This window comes from Protopterus annectens, chromosome 1.part0 (genome assembly GCF_019279795.1).
Source record: "Protopterus annectens isolate FY-2018-M chromosome 1.part0, PAN1.0, whole genome shotgun sequence".
In the NCBI taxonomy this organism is placed as follows: Eukaryota; Metazoa; Chordata; order Ceratodontiformes; family Protopteridae; genus Protopterus; species Protopterus annectens.
Genome location: NC_056725.1, coordinates 1,307,423,613 through 1,307,441,790, shown reverse-complemented (window position 1 = coordinate 1,307,441,790; position 18,178 = coordinate 1,307,423,613). Strand labels below are relative to the sequence as shown.

General features: G+C 44.1%; 1 protein-coding gene across 1 annotated transcript in view; it reads left to right on the top strand.

Annotated features, from left to right (window-relative positions):
* Positions 1–2,204: 2,204 nt before the first annotated feature.
* The window catches only part of LOC122801558 (SUN domain-containing protein 2-like), a 500,184-nt gene continuing 484,210 nt past the window's right edge, over positions 2,205–18,178 (top strand). The window contains exons 1-2 of the mRNA XM_044071033.1: positions 2,205–2,228; positions 2,362–2,439. Of these exons, the coding sequence (XP_043926968.1) occupies positions 2,205–2,228; positions 2,362–2,439 (102 nt within the window). The remainder of the gene's footprint in view (positions 2,229–2,361; positions 2,440–18,178) is intronic.

Genomic DNA, 18,178 nt, shown 5'->3' with positions numbered 1-18,178 from the left:
ATGCTGTCCAATAGCCAAAAAGGCCTGCAGTACATAGCAGAACTGTTGTCCAGAGGCTTTTCTTATATCTCGATCAAAGCAGTCCTCTGCTATTTCGGCATATATGCCAAGTAATCCTCCTTTATCTGTACATTCTGTAGTAAAGCATTTCTTAAAGTGGGTCTTGTACCACCAAGAAAACAGGTTTCCCTCCTTGGGATCAGACTTTCATGCTATAGCAGTTAAAACTGGCTTCATCTGAATCCATTGTGTCACTGCCACTTAAAGGGCCTCTCCTGAAAAACACTATTCCTGATGGCTATCACTGTGGTCATAAAGGTGCCTGAAGTCTGCACCTTCATGTGGAAAGAACCACATTTGGTGTTTCAGAACTAGAGTTTAACCTTAAGACCGACTTCTCCTTTATGCCCAAGAATGGTGTCAGGACTGACCTTCACCCACAGAATAGAGAGTTAATGTCAACACAGGACATCTGTGAGGCAGTGGCATGCGCATCTGCAAACATTTTCAACAGACTTTACAAACTACATATCCAGTCCAAGAGAAGGGTGGTCTTCACCTCAACCAGTCTACAAGGTCTTGTGCAAACCGACAGCTAGTATTCCTGCTGCACCTAGACTTGAAAACATTGAGGCTGGCAAATTTGGATGATTTACACCCGGTTCCATTTCAGGAAAACCACACTAGAGGAAAGAATTCTTCTGTAGTGGTGATCCTTACAATAGAACTTGTTGAAGATTGTGTGCAACTTACCATACATATTGTTCAAGGAGGAGATCACCGATGCAGTGCAAGCTCATTCCTTCCACCTCTGTTGAGACATGAATGACCTGAAGACTCCGTCTGTGAACAGCGGATAGTTGCCACATTTCTGCCTTTCAGGAGGGCAATTAGTATTGCTGATCTACTTCATCCAGCCCTCGCAACCTAGAGGAATTTATTAGCATTGGTATATTTACTGATATGGGGAATAGTTATATTTACTGATACAGGTGAGTAGCTATGAGTACCGCAACAAAATGATGGGGTACACTGGACGCTTTTCTACCACAAAACAAGTAGTAGTGTAAGAGTAGCCCCTTTTATACTAAACGTCCAATCAGTGATGATATGGGAGGAGTCTTGTAGTGAGATCTAAAGAAGACATTGGAGGACATTCCAGAGCTCAGGCATGTGGCCTTCCAGGAAATCCTGTGGTATGTAACAGTTACATCAGTGATCTTTTACTCAACCATCTGCAAGTAAATTGCACACAACTTTCTCCCTTTTTCTGTGTGATCTTTCTCTAGGCACTCTGGTTTTCTTATGCCACCTCTGTCCCAAACAAAAAAAAAAAAGTGATTGGACTGTATTAAATAGTCTGTATTTATTGCTTGTAGTTTGTCCTTGTGAGCCTACATTGTGTCTTAAAATGGTCCACAGACCATCCAGCTCTACCTTGTTGTTGGACTGCCATTGCCAGTACAATGCTTGACTGCATAGCCGTCTGCCTTTTTATCATTTTATGACCAACCAGGCATTTGGCCAGTATAGTCAAGGGGTATTTGTCTAGGGTGAGCTGTACTTCCAGTATATTTCAGAAGTGTCCATAATGGAGATGTGTGATGCAGCTACATGGTCTTTGGTCCATGTCTTTGCCAAGCATTATTGCTTGATCTCCACTCTGAATCAGGTTTTCTTTGGCACAGTCCATTCTTCAAGATTGCCTTATTTGTCCCATTCTTCATTTGCTTTCTTTAACTTCTGCCCCTAGCTTGGTGTTCTTCCCAGCTATCTCCCACTGTAAAATAATAACCCTCTGAAGTAAGATACAGCAGATGTATGACTGGACACCCATTAGTTTATCTTGAGGGTGCCCTCTGAAGTGAGTTTTTATTTACTTTTCTGCCCCACCTCCCCAATTTAAGAATAGACACTCCACCCACTTTGTGAGCTTTTGAAATGTATAATTGCATATATGTATATAGATATTATGCTTACTTGCAGTTGTGACTTGCCTTTAACTCCTGGGGCTGAATGTATCCTCTTCTGTAGGCAGGAGATGTCATGAGTGTCCTAGGCACATTAGCTTGAGATTTATGAAAAATTTCCATAATACAAATCTCAGGGAGGTGGTGTTGGCTCTGTCTTAAATCTTCGGCAGGGAAACCTCTTACAGTCAGCTGTTGTCCTTGTAGTATAAAATGAATTAACAGAAGTAAAGCATGATGTGTTATAAAGGATTTATAGTAATGCATTCAGGCTTTTGACAAATGAGTTGGCAGTTTCTTCTGCTTAGTGTGAATGTGAACTTCTGTCATTTTTAATGCTTTGTAACAAATCTGAAACAATTTATTTAAAATTTCTTTCTCGTCTCTGTAGAAGGAGCTAGATGTACTTCGTGCAGAGCAACAGAAGGTGCTGGAGGAAGCCATATCCAAGACCAGCCGTAGATCACAGGTAAGAAAAAAGAAAATAGTGTAAGCAATGATTTTTGATGTTTTTATTCCTTTTCATTTCAAGTATGTTTTGCTTTGTATGAGTTTTCGAGTGGTTTGATTTATATTTGAATTGTTTAGACTCTGTGAACCAAGAACATTTAACTTCAATAACATTTAGTCCTGGCTGCCACTTGTCTTAAAATAACAAGAATGCAAAAGTAGATTTGCATATTAACATGCAAGAGTGCAGCACAGGTCAAGGTGAAGATGACTGTAACCCATTTTCATTTCATACAGGGCTGGAGATGGTTTTGCTTCTTTTTGTTATCCTTGCTGCCATGCTATGTTTTTGTGCATTTCTTTCCGGGGTTTCTTACTGACTGCGTTTTAAACTGTTCTCTACCCTATTTTCCTTTTTTTTATCATCAGTTGCAGGTTTTGATTTGCTTAGTAAAACTGTACACACAATGTTTACATTGTATAATAGTGATGGAGAGTCAGAGCAGCACCCCCCTTTCATTCTGGTTTAGCTGGCCCCTGTTCTTAATAGTAATAAAGTAGTTAGTAGTTAATGCACCTAAAAGGTAGTGTTGTCTTCCTGAATATCGGTCATGTGTATTTCTTGTTTTTAAACCTCAAACAAGGATTGTTTCATCCTGATGGATGATGATGCTGTGCATTTTTATTCCATACAAACGTTTGTAGTTTGTAGACCTTGCCTGTGTTAATTGCTTTCTCTGTTGATGCATAGTGACCTTCATTCAGTGCGTTAGGTAGCCAGGCCACTGCAGCCACAATAGCGACACACATTATTTCCATTAGGAGTCCGTGTTTTGTCAATCTAGTGTACTTTTGATTTTTATAGCTTTTCCATCTCTCCTCACTTCAGCTTTCCCACATTGTCTTCAGCCTGTCAATAGAAGCACATTGCATACCCTTCTCATTGTAGTAAAACTTAGTTCTGTGATCTCATTTGTTCTAAGTAGTATTAGCTGACTGCTCTCAACCTCCTCCTATCCTTCCTCCTCAGTTCAACTTATTCAGTCAGTTTTCATGATTTTATAGACTCATGTCTTCCAGATCATAGTGTGTATAGTGCTAATCCTCTAGCATCCTTTTTAGTTCATTCATTCCTTCTCCTTACTTAATTTTGTTCCTTCCATTGTGCCCTTTCCAGTAACACTTAATCACTTCCAGAACTGCATGTAGTATTCCTAACCATGTCTGACCAGTGATCACTATTTATTTTATATTTGTTAACCGGGGATGTCTGACTGAGCCGAAAAGGCCCTTTTTCAGCAGAGGCCCGGGGAGAAAAGCTCCACACAGAAAAATTACAGACACGTTTAGTTTTTAGACATGATCAGTATACACACAAATTACAGGAGACATGTTTTTACAGTGGTATGCGGCACATAAACAGTTATAGTGGAGAGAACAAAAAAATATTAATTTTAAAAATAAAGGTAATTAATAGATTTGTGGTGTATAGCTGAAATTTGGAACATAGGTAGAATACATACATAGTACACAGGTACAGTACATACATTGTAGATTAACCAGTGTTTGTGAGTAAGATTGAAAACTATTATCAAGTGCTCTAGATTTTGTATGTATGTGTTATCCACTTTCACTAGCCTGGGGAGCAATCATGTTTTGGAAAATTTGCTTCCTTGCCCTTGGAGTCACTTCCCATCAGAATGCAACCACTCATCTTGTTTGGTTTGGGTGCAACCTTTACACTTTGCCCTTGGTGGTGCAGGATGTTTGTTGCCTTCCTGCATGAGTTTGGTTCCTCCTGGATTGCACATTACTTTCATGTATGTCATACACCGCGCCTGCGTTTGTTTATATGAAAGCAGAAGTGTGCACAGTGCAGGTATTTCCACACTCCAGGGGTGTATTGCATGCATGTGCTATACTTGATGTCCTTCTATTCCCATGTTGCAGTATTCATCACATAAGGGTTTTCTCCTCTTGCTACCCGAACGCCTGGCCAGTATACAAAAGATTTCAGTCACTGTATGGTGCGTGTGACGTCTGATGTGGCTAGTAGAACGTGGGCCATAAAAGTGACGTCTACATGCACCAACCCTCAGAACTTCTCAGCTGCCAGTCGAATATCAGGTGTTCCGGTCATCCTGGTCGTCTGGTTCAGAAGAAATCAGGTAAGTTGTCCTGTTGGGGAACTTTTTCAGTCATTAGCTGTATCCTAATGCTTGTTCGTCACCCAGAAAGGGCAAGTGTAACTGCGGCCATCAGATATCTTACAAGGGCGTCCACGATCAGTATCTTATTTTGTTTAGGTAGGTCACATGACTACAAGGCCTACCCCATCTGCCCGGCATTTGTGCCCAAAACTCTGCAGCTGTTTGCATGCGCTTAACCTATACCTAAAAAACCAACATCTCAAACAGCCTTGGGTATGGAAGGTTCCCACGGACTTACCTGCCGAACCACCGAAAAAGAAGGCCAAGAGAGTCAGGCCTACGGGTACCACTGCGCCTCTTAAATCCGACCCTCAGACGTCTGTCTGGTTGAAGACTCAGGCTCTGGCACTTCGGATACAGCAGGTACCTTAACGGAAGTCCACAGTCTTACACGGAGGGCACGTCCACAAAGGCTTTTCTGAAGTCTGTTTTCAACGCCGGGGGGGGTTAGTGTTAAACTCCTGAAGCTCATCAAGTATAGTCCCAGCCTTATTCTCAGTGGGGACATGCACCCCAACCCAGGCCCTTCCACATCTAATAGTAATACCCCTATTACCTGCAACCTCAACTATACAACTTTAAACAATAGACTAGCTAACTCTCTCCTGGCCTGTCATCTCAATATTAAGAATGTTAATAACAAAATACATGAACTGCATGCACTATTGGCTGTCTACTCCCCTGAGATTCTCGGTTTATCTGAGACCTGGTTAAAAGCCAACACTACTGATAATGAAGTGTTGCCACCTGGGTATAACTTGTATAGGTTGGATCGTGCTTCCAGGAAGTGGGGGGCTAGCAATACTCTATAAATCTGAATTGAACATAGTCATAAATGCTAATCAACCACCTCAGATTAATAATTCAGAAATTCTTGCTACCAGACTGCAACTTAACAAAAGTAAATGCATAAACATCATCTGTATGTATATCCCCCCGGGTAATAATATAACCACACTTGAAGATACCCTACACTGGCTTTCATGTTACTACCCCCAAGAAACCCTGCTGTTTGGAGACTTTAACATAGACTGGGGCACCTGCTCCTTAGTGTCACCTACTTACCCACATTAACCTGCATGCATTCTCACAAGTCATAACTACCCCTACCAGACTGAGTAAACTAAATCAAAAAGGCAGTATACTCGACTGGGTACTCATAAATAGTAGCCCCCAACTGTACACTACCGGTAGCCTCCCTGTTGACTTAAGTGACCACCTTCTCACTTGTATAGTTAAACAAAAAGCCATTAATCCACAAATACCATTACGCAGAAAAGTCAGAAACAAAAATGACTTTGACCCTGCCAAATTTCAGCAGGAACTTAATTCCTGTAATTGGTCGATGCTAATACATCTCCCTCTGGAGGATGCAGTTGCATATTTTAACAACAAATTTCTTGAAATCCTTGACTGGCACGCACCTGCCCGCTTTAAGAGAACTAAAGCTAAAACTGCACATTGGCTTTCTAAAATGTCTCTACTAAAAATCAACAACAGAAATAAACTTTGGGCCAGATGGCGGTCCACTAAACTCCCCAATGATCATGTTAAATACCAACAAGCTAGGAATGAAACTAAAAGATCCATCTTAAGTGACAAAAAACAGTGCTACTGTAATCTGCAGATAGCCAACCAGAACAACCCTCAGCAATTCTGGGCTGGTCTGAATAATCTGCTTCACCCTGGTAAAACATCTACCCCTATCCCAGCTGCTACTAGTGACAAATCCCCTGAGGATGTCTCAAACAGTTTTAACCACTTCTTTACTGAGACAATTCAAGCTCTAGCCAGCCAATTACCTCCTAGCTCTTCCAACCCTGATGGTGCCACCCATTTAAACTTACTCTTTCAGTTTCCAACCAGTGCCCACTTCTTGTATTTGTAACGTAATCAAAAAACTGAAGACCACCACACTCTCCAGTGACCAACTCCCTGCCGAATACCTTCAAAAATCAGCTGATGCTATTGCCTATCCAGTTTCTATACTAATTAATCGTACGATAGCTGAGGCTAAAATTCCCACCATTTGGAAAACATCCTACGTAATCCCACTACTTAAAGGAGGTTCCTCCACTGAATTCTCCAATTATAGACCAATAGCCATACTTTCTTCACTTGCAAAGAGCATGGAAAAATGTATACAAAAACAACTCATGCACCACCTAATGCAGAATCACCTCCTAGCCGATACCAAACATGGCTTCCGTCCATAACACAGCACGACCTCCGCCCTACTAGCCTTTACCAATACTTTCAATAACTGTAACAATAGTCAAATATCCTCGGCCTTCTTCTTGGATCTTTCTAAGGCATTTGACATGGTGGATCATCAACTGTTGATATACACCCTCCAGACTTGTAGCCTTAACTCTAAAGCCCTTCAGTGGTTTAAATCCTACCTCAGTGGGAGGCAACAGGCTGTTATCTGGCAGAACAAGCTCTCCATCCTATTACCTACCACCCTTGGAGTCCCACAAGGCTCCATACTTGGGCCCCTTCTCTTTTCCATCTTTATTAACCTGCATACTGTCATCCCTAATGTTAATTGTATCCAATACGCTGATGACTCCACCCTGATTTGTTCAGCTACATCTCCTGCAGACTTGAGGTTTGCTACCCAGTCCGCCTTTAATAGTATAGAAAACGCTCTCAGAACGTCGATTGTTACTAAATCCCAAAAAAACTAAAGTGCTGCTATTTTCACCCACACAAAGGTCTACAACTTTTACCTTCACCATAATTGCAAAAGATGGAACAATTATCTCCCCTGACCCTTCTACAAAACTACTAGGTGTCACTATTGATAACCTAAAATTTAACCTACATGTTAATCAAGTGATCAAGACCATCAATAAAAAACTTGGGTCACTATACAGAATAAAAGCCTTCTTAACCCCTCCAGCTAAGATTGCCATTGCCCGCTTACACTTATCTCAACCCTACTATATGCTTTCCCCCCTTCTCTCTAATCTAAATAAGTCTGTACTTAACAGACTATCAACATGTTACAGTCACATTGCCAGGTTTACCACTGGCCTGCCTTAAACAACTTGAGTGGCTAGAACTTTCCAGTCTTATCCAATTTAACCTTCTGGTTGTGGCCAAGAAAATCCTCCTAAATCCAGATAATACATCTGCCCTTAAAAATATTATTACCCCCCTGTAGCAATTCAAGACTACTTCGATCCTCAAACTACTAATTCACACTATCAAAACTAGCAATGTAGCTGGTGACTTCCTATTTGCAAACACCGTTGGCAGAGTCTGGAACCTACTGCCAGCTGAAATTACATTGCTCTCCTCTCTAACTCAATTTAAAACCAGACTCAAACAACATCTGGCTCTAAACTGGCTTTGCCACTGTAACAAGCCTGGCTAACTCATACCTCATATATAAATAAATTCTTAGTCAAGGTACTGTCTTATCTTCTTTCTCTCCTGACTTTATCCAGTGGTTAACCCTTACCAGTGAAATTGTTGTTCTGTCTTTGTAAATATCAAATCTGTAAAGTGTCTTCATTTTTTTATTTTAGTTGTTGCTGTTTGTCTTGGAGCTTTTCTCCCTGGGCCTCTGCTGAAAATGGACATGATTTCAGTCAGACTATCCCGGTCAACAAATGTAAAATAAAGTAAAATAAATAAAAAGTGTTCTAGGCCTGGACCGTAAGATCCCTCCATTACCTTACAGTCACCAGATTTCAGGCCTTCCTCCATACAGATGCCCGCAAGGTCTCTCAAAAGAAAGGAAAAAGGAAAGCATATGTTTCCTGCTCCTGAAAGTACCCTGGACTGGCAGGCCTTCGGCCAAAGTCTGTTTAATGCCTTTATGGCCTTACAGCCTACTACTCCAGGAACATCCACTATCCCTTCTCCCATCCTAAGCCCTAGGCCTCAGACAATCCTATCCCTGTCAGAGGGAAGTGGAAGAATTCTCTGATTCTTCTTTTTCTGAAGAACCACTATCTTATAGCTTTCAGCTGCCTTCCCCCCTGGGATATGGCTCCCCAGAGGAAGAGTCCGTGGACCCCAACTCCTCAGCAAAGGATTTAACCTTTGGGGAAACTATTTCTAAAATGAAGGAACATTTCGGGTGGGAATCATCTGAAATGTCAGAGGTCCAAAACGGGTATTTTGACCTCATTCAGATGGATTCCATAACCCCTACTGCTGTTCCACCCATTCTATCTGCCTTCTCTTCAGTATCCCAGAACCCAAACTCACAGCCCTCTGCTCCACACAGACCTGACAGGTTTTTATAAAGTTCCTGAGAATGCAAAGTTTCTAAGTGTCCTGCTGCAGACCCTGCTACTAATTTCATTTCACTGATCAGGCTTCAAAACTATTGCCTTCCACCACCATTTTTCTTGCGGACAAGGACAGCAAAACTAAGGAACGTCTGGGTAAGAAAATATACACTTCTGCTGCTCTGGCTTTCCGAGCTACCAATTACCAGACACACATGGCTAAATATGCCTTGTCTCATTTGGAGAAGATCTCCAAGGAATTGTCAGACTCCCAACATTCTGCTGCCAAAGCTTCCCTGTCTTCCCTAGTTGTTGATCTTAGTGTTTCACTGTTGCAGTCATTACATTTGGGTTATCTGCTTGCAGGTAGCCCTCAGTTGGCCTGATTAACAAAGTCTTGGTTCCTGCGTCGGTTGCTGTCCCTTCTTCCATGACGTCAGGTCGTCAAGGGTATAAAACATGCAGCCAACGCCATTACACCAGTCTTTCTTGCCGTGCGGTGCCCAAAGCAGAAGTAGTTTGCAAGTGCCGGTCGGCTGACTCCTGAAATTTCCGTTTTTGAGTTTCAGAATCGAAGTCTTCAACTAAAGCTAAGTACCCCGTTGGGGCAACTTTTTTTTGCTTCTTACCGATGTCAGAAAAAGTTAATTGCATTACTTGTGGACAGCAAATACCTCCTAAAGATTTTCATTCGTACTGTATTCCTTGCCTAGGCCCTGACCATGACTTACCTTGCTGTTGGGTTTGTGCTTTATTTAGTCAGCGCACTGTCGGTCGTCGGTATATTTTTGCCTCTAAATATTTCGGTTCTCAGTTTAATTATCCAGAAATGTGGGTTAGCCATCCGACTAACGGGATTCCGAAAAAACGCAAAGATAAAGACAGAGACAGGCCGCCAAGGTCCAAAACTGCCGACAACGCTTCTCCTAAGCCAGTCGCCAGTACTCAATGAGGCGCTTTCGCAGCCCCTGATACCCGCTACTTCTGATTTGCTGGCCTCTACTGAGACCCATTCTGAGTCCAGTATGCTGCGAGATGCTTCAACTATGGAACCCCGCGGATGTCTCTACCTTGGATGCGTCCGGAGCCGCTGTGCTGGCACCAGCTTCTGAGGGTGTATTCAGGCCTACGGACTTGCATATTAAATCGACGCCTCCTTCATTGCTTAGGCCTAAATCTCGACCCATGTCTAAAAAACCCACGTCCAGGCCACATGCTCAGGCCTCTATGCCTAAAAAACAAAGAAGAATGGCTGAAGATCTAATTACTCTAATCAGGGGTAGCCACCCCCCCCCCCCTCTAAGAGGCCTAGGACTGGTTGATTGAGACTTCTGATCAGGATTCTGTTTTTTTCTGACTCTTCTGATGGTCTGGATTGGCCCTTACCTACTTATGAAGATTCTTATGCAGAGGACTCCACTCACTCGGCTTCCCCTCCTGAGGATTTTCCTTTTGGGGAAACCTTACATACTCTAAGGGAGCATTTCCACTGGGAAAGCCAGGATTTTTCTGATTCAAAAAAGAGGCTTAGGGATTTCCCTCTCCTAACTCAGCATAGGTCTTTAGCTATTCCACCTGTACTAGACATTGTTGATGCTTTTTCGGAATCTAGTTTGGCCCCTGATTCCCTGCCTCCTGCTTTCAGAAAACCTGACAGATACTGCAGGGTCGCTGAGTCCCACAAGTTCCTTTTCAAAAATCCTATTGCAGATCCAGAGACAATTTCACAGAGGCCCAAGGGCATTAAGGCTTCTACTGATAAAAATCCTAGCCCTTCTGATAGAGGCTCAGGGCGCTGGATAGATGAGGTAAGAAGGTTTACACTTCTGCAACCTTGGTCATTAGGCTTTAAACTGCCAGTTTCATATGTTAAAATATCCGCAACAATGTTATTGGACTGCTTAAACAGAAAATGATGTTGATGTGTGGAAAATAATTACAGGATTTAATGCATTCTGCCGAACAAGTTGGAAAATATACTTTGCAATGTGGCTTTGATTCATTAGAGGCCTCTTGCAGGGCTGGTGTTACTGGGTCTGTGCTCAGAAGGCATGCTTGGCTTAAGGAGCAGTCTTTGCCTGATCATGTTAAAGCTAAATTGTTGGATGCTTCTTTAAATCAGGGCCGCCTCTTTGGCTACAAGGCTGAGGAAGTTCTTAAAAAGATGGAAGATGAAGCTAAATCTATGCAAACTGTTAAAGATTTTTTTACAAGTTCATCCTCCTAGATTTAGTAGGCACTGGCCCTCTAAGAATTGGTCCTTTCCAGCCCCTTCCAGGTCTTCTCAAACCAAAGCCAGACACAGCAAAACCCCCAGGTTTCAGTCTCAGGGGACTCTCAGAACTAAGCAATGGGGGGCCTCCACTTAAAGTCTGGGAATAATATGACTCCCCTCATGGTAAACTGTCTCAATGACTTCCTTTTAAAATTTCCAAGCACTTATCAACTGACTGCCCCTTTGGGCAGAAAGATTGCTCTTCATGCAAAGAATTGGGAACTCGTTACGCAGGACAAATGGGTTTTAAATAGTGTTCCTGGGTTACAGATTTCACTTCCACACCTTGCCAACACCAAGTGGGTGGCTGGACCTACCCCCAAAATCAGTGGGCAGAGGCCAAAAAACAAGTACTTTCTCTCTTAAGCATGAGGGCTATTCAACTGGTACCAGAAGAGGAAAAGAGACAAGGTTTCTACTCAAGACTTTTCCTGGTACCCAGAAAAGACAATTCATGGCGTCCTATCCTGGACCCTGTCTACTCTAAACACCTTTTTGGAGATTCCAAAATTCAAGATGCTGACTCTTCAGTTACTTCCTATGCTATGCAAAGATGTGCCTGGTTGGCAACACTAGATTTAAAAGAAGCATACCTGCACATCCCAGTCAGAGAATCTTGCAGAAGATGCCTACGCTTCAAAGCAGGATGCATGCACTATCCGTTCTCTGCACTGCCCTTTGGCTTATCTACTGCACCCAGGGTATTCACAAAGTGCCTAGCTCCAGTTATTGGATTTTGCAGGCAAAGAAATATTCAAATATACCCATACCTGGACGATTGTCTAATTCAGGCAGAAAGCTAGGACATACTTTTGAATCATCTGGCCTTTGTAAAAAGGGTTCTAACTTGTCTGGGGTACACCATAAACAAAAAGAAGTCACACCTGGTACCCTGTCAACAAATGATATTCCTTGGAGCAAGCTTGAATACAACTTCCCAGATGGCTTACCTCACACCAGAAAAGCAAATTCATTTGACAGACTGCTTCAAACAAGTGGCCACATAAACCCTGCTATCTGCAAAACAAATACTGCAAGCCTTGGGGTTCATGGCCTCCTGCATTCTTCTAATTCCATATGCAAGACTGCATATGAGGAACCTACAGTGGTATTTAAAAAGCCTGTGGTGTCAACATTCTCAAGACCTAGAAACAATGGTTCCTATCATACCTTGCCTACGCCTAGAGTTCCTTTGGTGGGCAGAGGCCTGCCACCAAAACAAGGGACTACTTTCAAACCACCCCCCTGCCACCCAAACCCTAACAGATGCAGACTGTGCATGGGGGTTCACCTGGCAGGGAAGTGCATTCAGGGCAAATGCAACCCAAGTCAAATGCACCTGCATATCAATCAAAAAGAAATGTTAGCTGTACAGAATGCTCTGACAGCCTTCAAGGACCACATTCTTCCAGGACAACTAATGGTAAAGACGGACAACACCACTGTTATGTGGTACATAAACAAGCAGGAAGGGTACACATTCTTACCCCCTCTGCAGACTAGTCATGGCATTGTGGAACACAGCCTTGAGCTGCCAAGTACACCTACAAGCTCAATTCCTACCAGGAAAGTTAAATACACTGGCAGATGGACTAAGCAGAAACCTCATGGACCCACACAAGTGGAAACTGGAACCAAGGATTTTCAACATGTTGACAAGCAAATGGGGGAGCCCAGATATAGACCTGTTTGCCTCTCCCCAGAACTATAAATTGGACAAATTTTGCACAAGGACTCTCCACAAACAAGCCTGGAAAGTGGATACTCTGTCCTTCAGCTGGAAAAAACTGTCAGTCTATGCCTCTTCCCCCCACACACACACACCTCTTCTCTCCAAAGTACTACTGAAAATCAAACAGGACAAACCAAGGGTGATTTTGATTGCTCCAGACTGGCCGTGCCATCACTTGTACCCCCTCCTGCGCAGTGTGTCAGTTATCTCCATGTCACCTGCCTCAAAACTCCTTCCCTGCTGTCTCAGCAGGAGAACCAGATTCTGCACCTTCAGCTTCTAACACTGAACCTTGCAGCCTGGCTAATTACTTAATCTCTCCTTTACCATCCCTCAGCAAACCTGTGATATAATTTTAGAGGCAAGGAGGCCTAGTACTAGAAAGTCTTATGGAAAGGATTCTGTGCCTGGAACCAATCTCAAGGGATGAGCACAGCAGCGCCCAATTTACCTCAGATTTTACAATACTTAACTGAGATACTTCACAAGGGCCTGTCTTTTTCCTCCATTAAAATCCATGCCTCAGCCATTTCAGCTCAATATAACACAGAACCTCCCCTCTTCTCTCATCCACTGCTGAAGCAGTTCCTCAGAGGGGCCAAAATTTTGAGACCACCCAGGAGAGCTCCAACCCCAGCCTGGGACCTTAAATTTGTCTTGGAGAAACTCACTCTACCTCCTTTTGAGCCAGCTGCTACTGCAGACTTAAAATTTCTTTCTTGGAAAACAGCTTTCCTTTTAGCAATCACTTCAGCTGGAAAGGTATCAGAATTACAGGCCCTTATGGGAGTGGAGCCTTTCATCATCTTTCATGCGGACAGGGTATCCCTGAGAACCAATCCATCCTTCATGCCCAAGGTGGTATCCAGTGTGGCTCTTAATCAGTCCATTCATTTGCCAACCTTCTTTCCCAATCCACAGAATAAAGGGGAACGGATACTGCATTCCTTAGATGTGCACAGACAACTTAGATTCTACTTGGACAGGACTAAACCTCAAAGGAAATCTGAACAACTGCTGGTGGCATTTGCTGCAGGGGCAGAGGGGAAGGCTATTTCAAAGCAAACCATTTCTAAATGGATAAGCCATTGTATTCATTTCTGCTATAAGCACCATGGAAAACCTATCCCCCAGGGGGATCAGACCTCACTCCAGCGCTGCATCTACCTCTACAGCCTTTCTCAGAGGTGTCCCTACCAGGGACATCCTAGAAGCCGCTACCTGGAGTTCTGTACATACTTTCACCAAGCATTATCATTTGCCAATTTTCTCTAAATCCACAGCTAGCTTTGCCACTGCAGTCTTGCAGGTCCTTATTAGCGGGCCCTAATGCTATCTAAATTCCTCCTCCCAACCATAGCTTTGGGAATCCTACCCAAATGTAATGACTGCAGCAGTGAAACACGAAGAACATAGTACAGTTGTGTACACTTAGCATAAATGTGGATGTTAGAGTGTATTCAATGTTGCAGTCCTGGTTACCCTCTTTCCTGCCCCCTACCTTCTTTTGGCTATACCTCTACTTTCCTTTACTATGCTTAAAAGCCTTTTTGGTGTATTTGCTGTTTTGTTGGAGGTATATCTTTGTGCTTTTATGTTAAATTGCTTCCCATTAGGGGGGCACCTGACATCTGGGGCAAGAAAAACTTATGTAATGGCATCGGCTGCATATTTTATACCCCCTGATGACCTGACGACATAGAAGGGACAGCAACTGATGCAGGACCCAAGACTTAATCAGGCCGACTGAGGGCTACCTGCAAGCAGATAACCCAAATGTAATGACTGCAACAGTGAATACACTCCAACATCTACATTTATGGTAAGTGTACACAACTGTACTTTCTCACGTGTCAGTTTACCAGACACGCTATAAAGTGCAGTTATGATGCTGCTGAGGCCTCAGCCAGATCAGCAGCATCAGCATCTGCTTTGAGAAGGTACTCCTGGCAACGCTTACAACCTCTACCAGATGACTTTAGAGCCAAGCTGGTTACAATCTCTACCAGATGACTTTAGAGCCAAGCTGGTTGATGCCCCTTTGAACAACACAGCCCTGTTTGGAACAAAAGTGGCTGACTTAAGTCATTACAGCAAAAGGGGAAAGAGATGCAGGAGTTAAAACACCTGCTGGTTTCTCTTATTCCAAAATTCCAGAGGAATTACTCAGCAAAAACGCAATTGATTTAGAAAGCGCACTCACCATGCTGCTTCCACAAGGCCTAGGAAAACTTCTAGGAAGCAACCCATCACCTCTTCTAGCCAGAGGCCTCCCTTTCAAGACAGGGCAGGTAGTGTCGGACTACCTGCCAAACTTGAAAACCACTCCTCCCAATATCCATCTCGGAGTGCTTTTCACTGTCTCCAAGTGTGGACACATCACCTCAGACAAATGGGTCCTCTCTGTAATAGAGAATGGGTATTTTATGACCTGGCTTATGCCGCCAAAGAGAAGGGGTATCCCACAGCCTTCAAAAGAACAGCTCTCCCTATTGTAGCCAGTGTTAAATAACCTGATGGCTCAGGGCACCATTCAAACAGTCCCTTTGTCTGCAAAAGGAAAAGGCTTCTACTCAAGGATTTTCCTGGTTCCGAGAAAAGATGGTCCTTGGAGGCCAGTTCAGGACCTCTCACTATTCAACCTCTTCCTTCAGGTCCATCCTTCAGGGTGTTGACCTTACTATTTCCACTCCTCCACCCCCTCCCCCAAGGGTTCTTGTCCACCTTGGATATCAAGGATGTCTACCTTCACATCCCTATAAGGCCCAGTTTCAGGAAATATCCGAGGTTGTCTTTGGGTTCCTCTCAATTTAAATTCTCTCCCTTGCCCTTTGGGCTTTCCACTGCACCCAGTGTCTTTAGTAAATTTCTGACTCCAGTTATTGCCTTCTGCAGGACAAAAGGAATCCAGATATTCCCTTACCTGGACGACTTGCTAATTCAGGCAGACTGCAGAAAGGCCCTCCAGCAACACTTGTAAGTTGCCATTACTCTCCTACAGTCAACTTCCAAAATCCCATCTGGAACCTACTCAAGACATTGTCTTCTTAGGGTGCAGGATTCGGGCAGATATTATGAAATCTTACCCCCCCCCCCCCAAAAAAGGTGGAAAGCTTGACACAACACCTACTTCTGGTCCTCAAGACCCCAGAATTAACAGCAAGGCAATACCTCAGGCTCCTGGGCTACATGGCGGCCACTGTCCCCATGCTTCCGTTAGCAAGACTCTATATGAAGAAATTGCAATGGCACCTCATGTCACTTCGGACCCAACACTCCCACTCCCTTCGAGTACAGGGTACCTCTCCTGCCCTGGCTCAGACAGCAGGTGAACTTCAACCCAGGTCTTCCCCTTCAACCAGCTCAGCCCAAATGGATAATGCACATAGATGCCTTAGGCTTGGGCTGGGGAGCAACTCTGGGGTACCTGAGAGTCCAAGGAGTGTGGCCAGCGCCACACAGGAAAGAACACGTCAATATCAGAGATGAGGGCAGTCTTACTGGCCCTGCAAGCCTTCCAAACTAATCTACAACAAGGACCACTAAAAATCTTTACAGACCGTACCACAGTGCTGTGGTATCTCAACAAGCGGGGGGGGGGGGGGGCATATCTTATCTGCTTTGCAGACTGGCTCTCCTGGTGTGGGAACTGGCCACATCCCAGGGCGTAACCTTACAGGCAGTTTACTTTCCTTCACAACAGAATTCTCAGGCATACTCCCTCAGCAGATCCATGACAAACCATCATGAATGAATGCTTCACAGTGTCATCTTCCTGGGCCTGGTCCACTGGTGGGGTACACCTCAAATAGACCTGTTTGCCTCCTCCGTCAACAGGCAACGTCCGTCTTTCTGCACCAGACTTCTACATCATCAGGCTGTGGCAGCAGATGCCTTCTCAATCTCCTGGAAGGGGATGTTTCTCTGTGCATCCCCCTCCCCTTCCCACTTCAGAAGGTCCTGCTCAAGATCCAGCAGGACAGACCAGAAATCCTGCTGGTGAATCCCTATTGGCCAAGACATAATTGGTTCCCCCTCCTCTTACAGTTATCCAAGGGCAATCACCATAAGTTACCCTCCCAGAGTGGACCTTCTCACACAGCGCAAGGGATCTCAAATACACCCACAGTGGCAATCTGTGCACCTCACCCTGTGGGTGATAGGATTCTGATCCCTTTCAGACACCTTTGCAATGAGGACATGCTCACTGTCCTCAGGGAGGCCAGGAAACCAAATACAAGGAAGTCTTGCCTATCAGAGTGGAAGAGATTTTTAATATGGTGTCTCAAGAGGCCGTTGGACCCGCTGGAAAGCGAGACCTCTCTAGTACTGACTTACCTGTGTGAACTGTTGCAGACAGGGTTGGCCTTCTCATCCATTAAAACCCACTTGTCTGCCATTTCAGCATGCCTCCCTCTAGATCCCCCCTTAACTTCCAGGCAAGTTATTCCTTAAAGGGGTCCTTCACCTCAAACCACCCAGGAACCCCTCCCTCCCCAATGATACATCAACTATGTTTTAGAGAAGCTCACACTCCCTCCACTCAAGCAAGCAGACAAAGCTCCCCTAAAACACTATACAGGGAAGACGGTCGTCCTTGTGGCCTTGACCACAGTCAGGAGAGTTTCAGAGTTGCAAGCCCTCATGGATATTCCACCCTTCTTAGTATTCCACACTGACAGGGTTATTCTTAGAACTAACCTCTCCCTTCATGCCCAAGATGGTGAATGACCTTTTCCTAAATCAGGCCATCCACCTGCCAACCTTCTTTCTTAATCCACAGGGAGACAGAGAGAGAGTATTCCATTCCCCAGACGTGCACATACAACTCTGATATTAACTGCACAAAACCAAGTCCATCAGACAAGCTGATTAACGGTCTATCTCCTTCCACTCCAGGGCCCTGGGGAAGGCAGTAACTAAACACACCATCTCAACATGGATTTCCAAAGCTATCACCTTTTGCTACAAACACCATGGGAAATCCCTACAAGGTACTTGCCTCCTCAGGGGGCCTTCTTCAGGGATTTGGATGCCTCCACCATACTGGAAGCGGCCACTTGGTCTTCAATGCATACCTTCAAACACTATCAGAGCACACTTCTAGGGCCAGAGCTTATTTTGCCAGGGCTGTCCTCCATGGATTCCTGGAGAACTCAAGTAGGCCACCTTCCCCTTCACAGTGAGCTTTGGCACTCACCCATATGTGATGAATACTGCAACATGTGAATAGAAGGACATAGAAAAGTTGTGTAAACTCTTACCATAACCATAGATATCCTTTTCCATTTGCA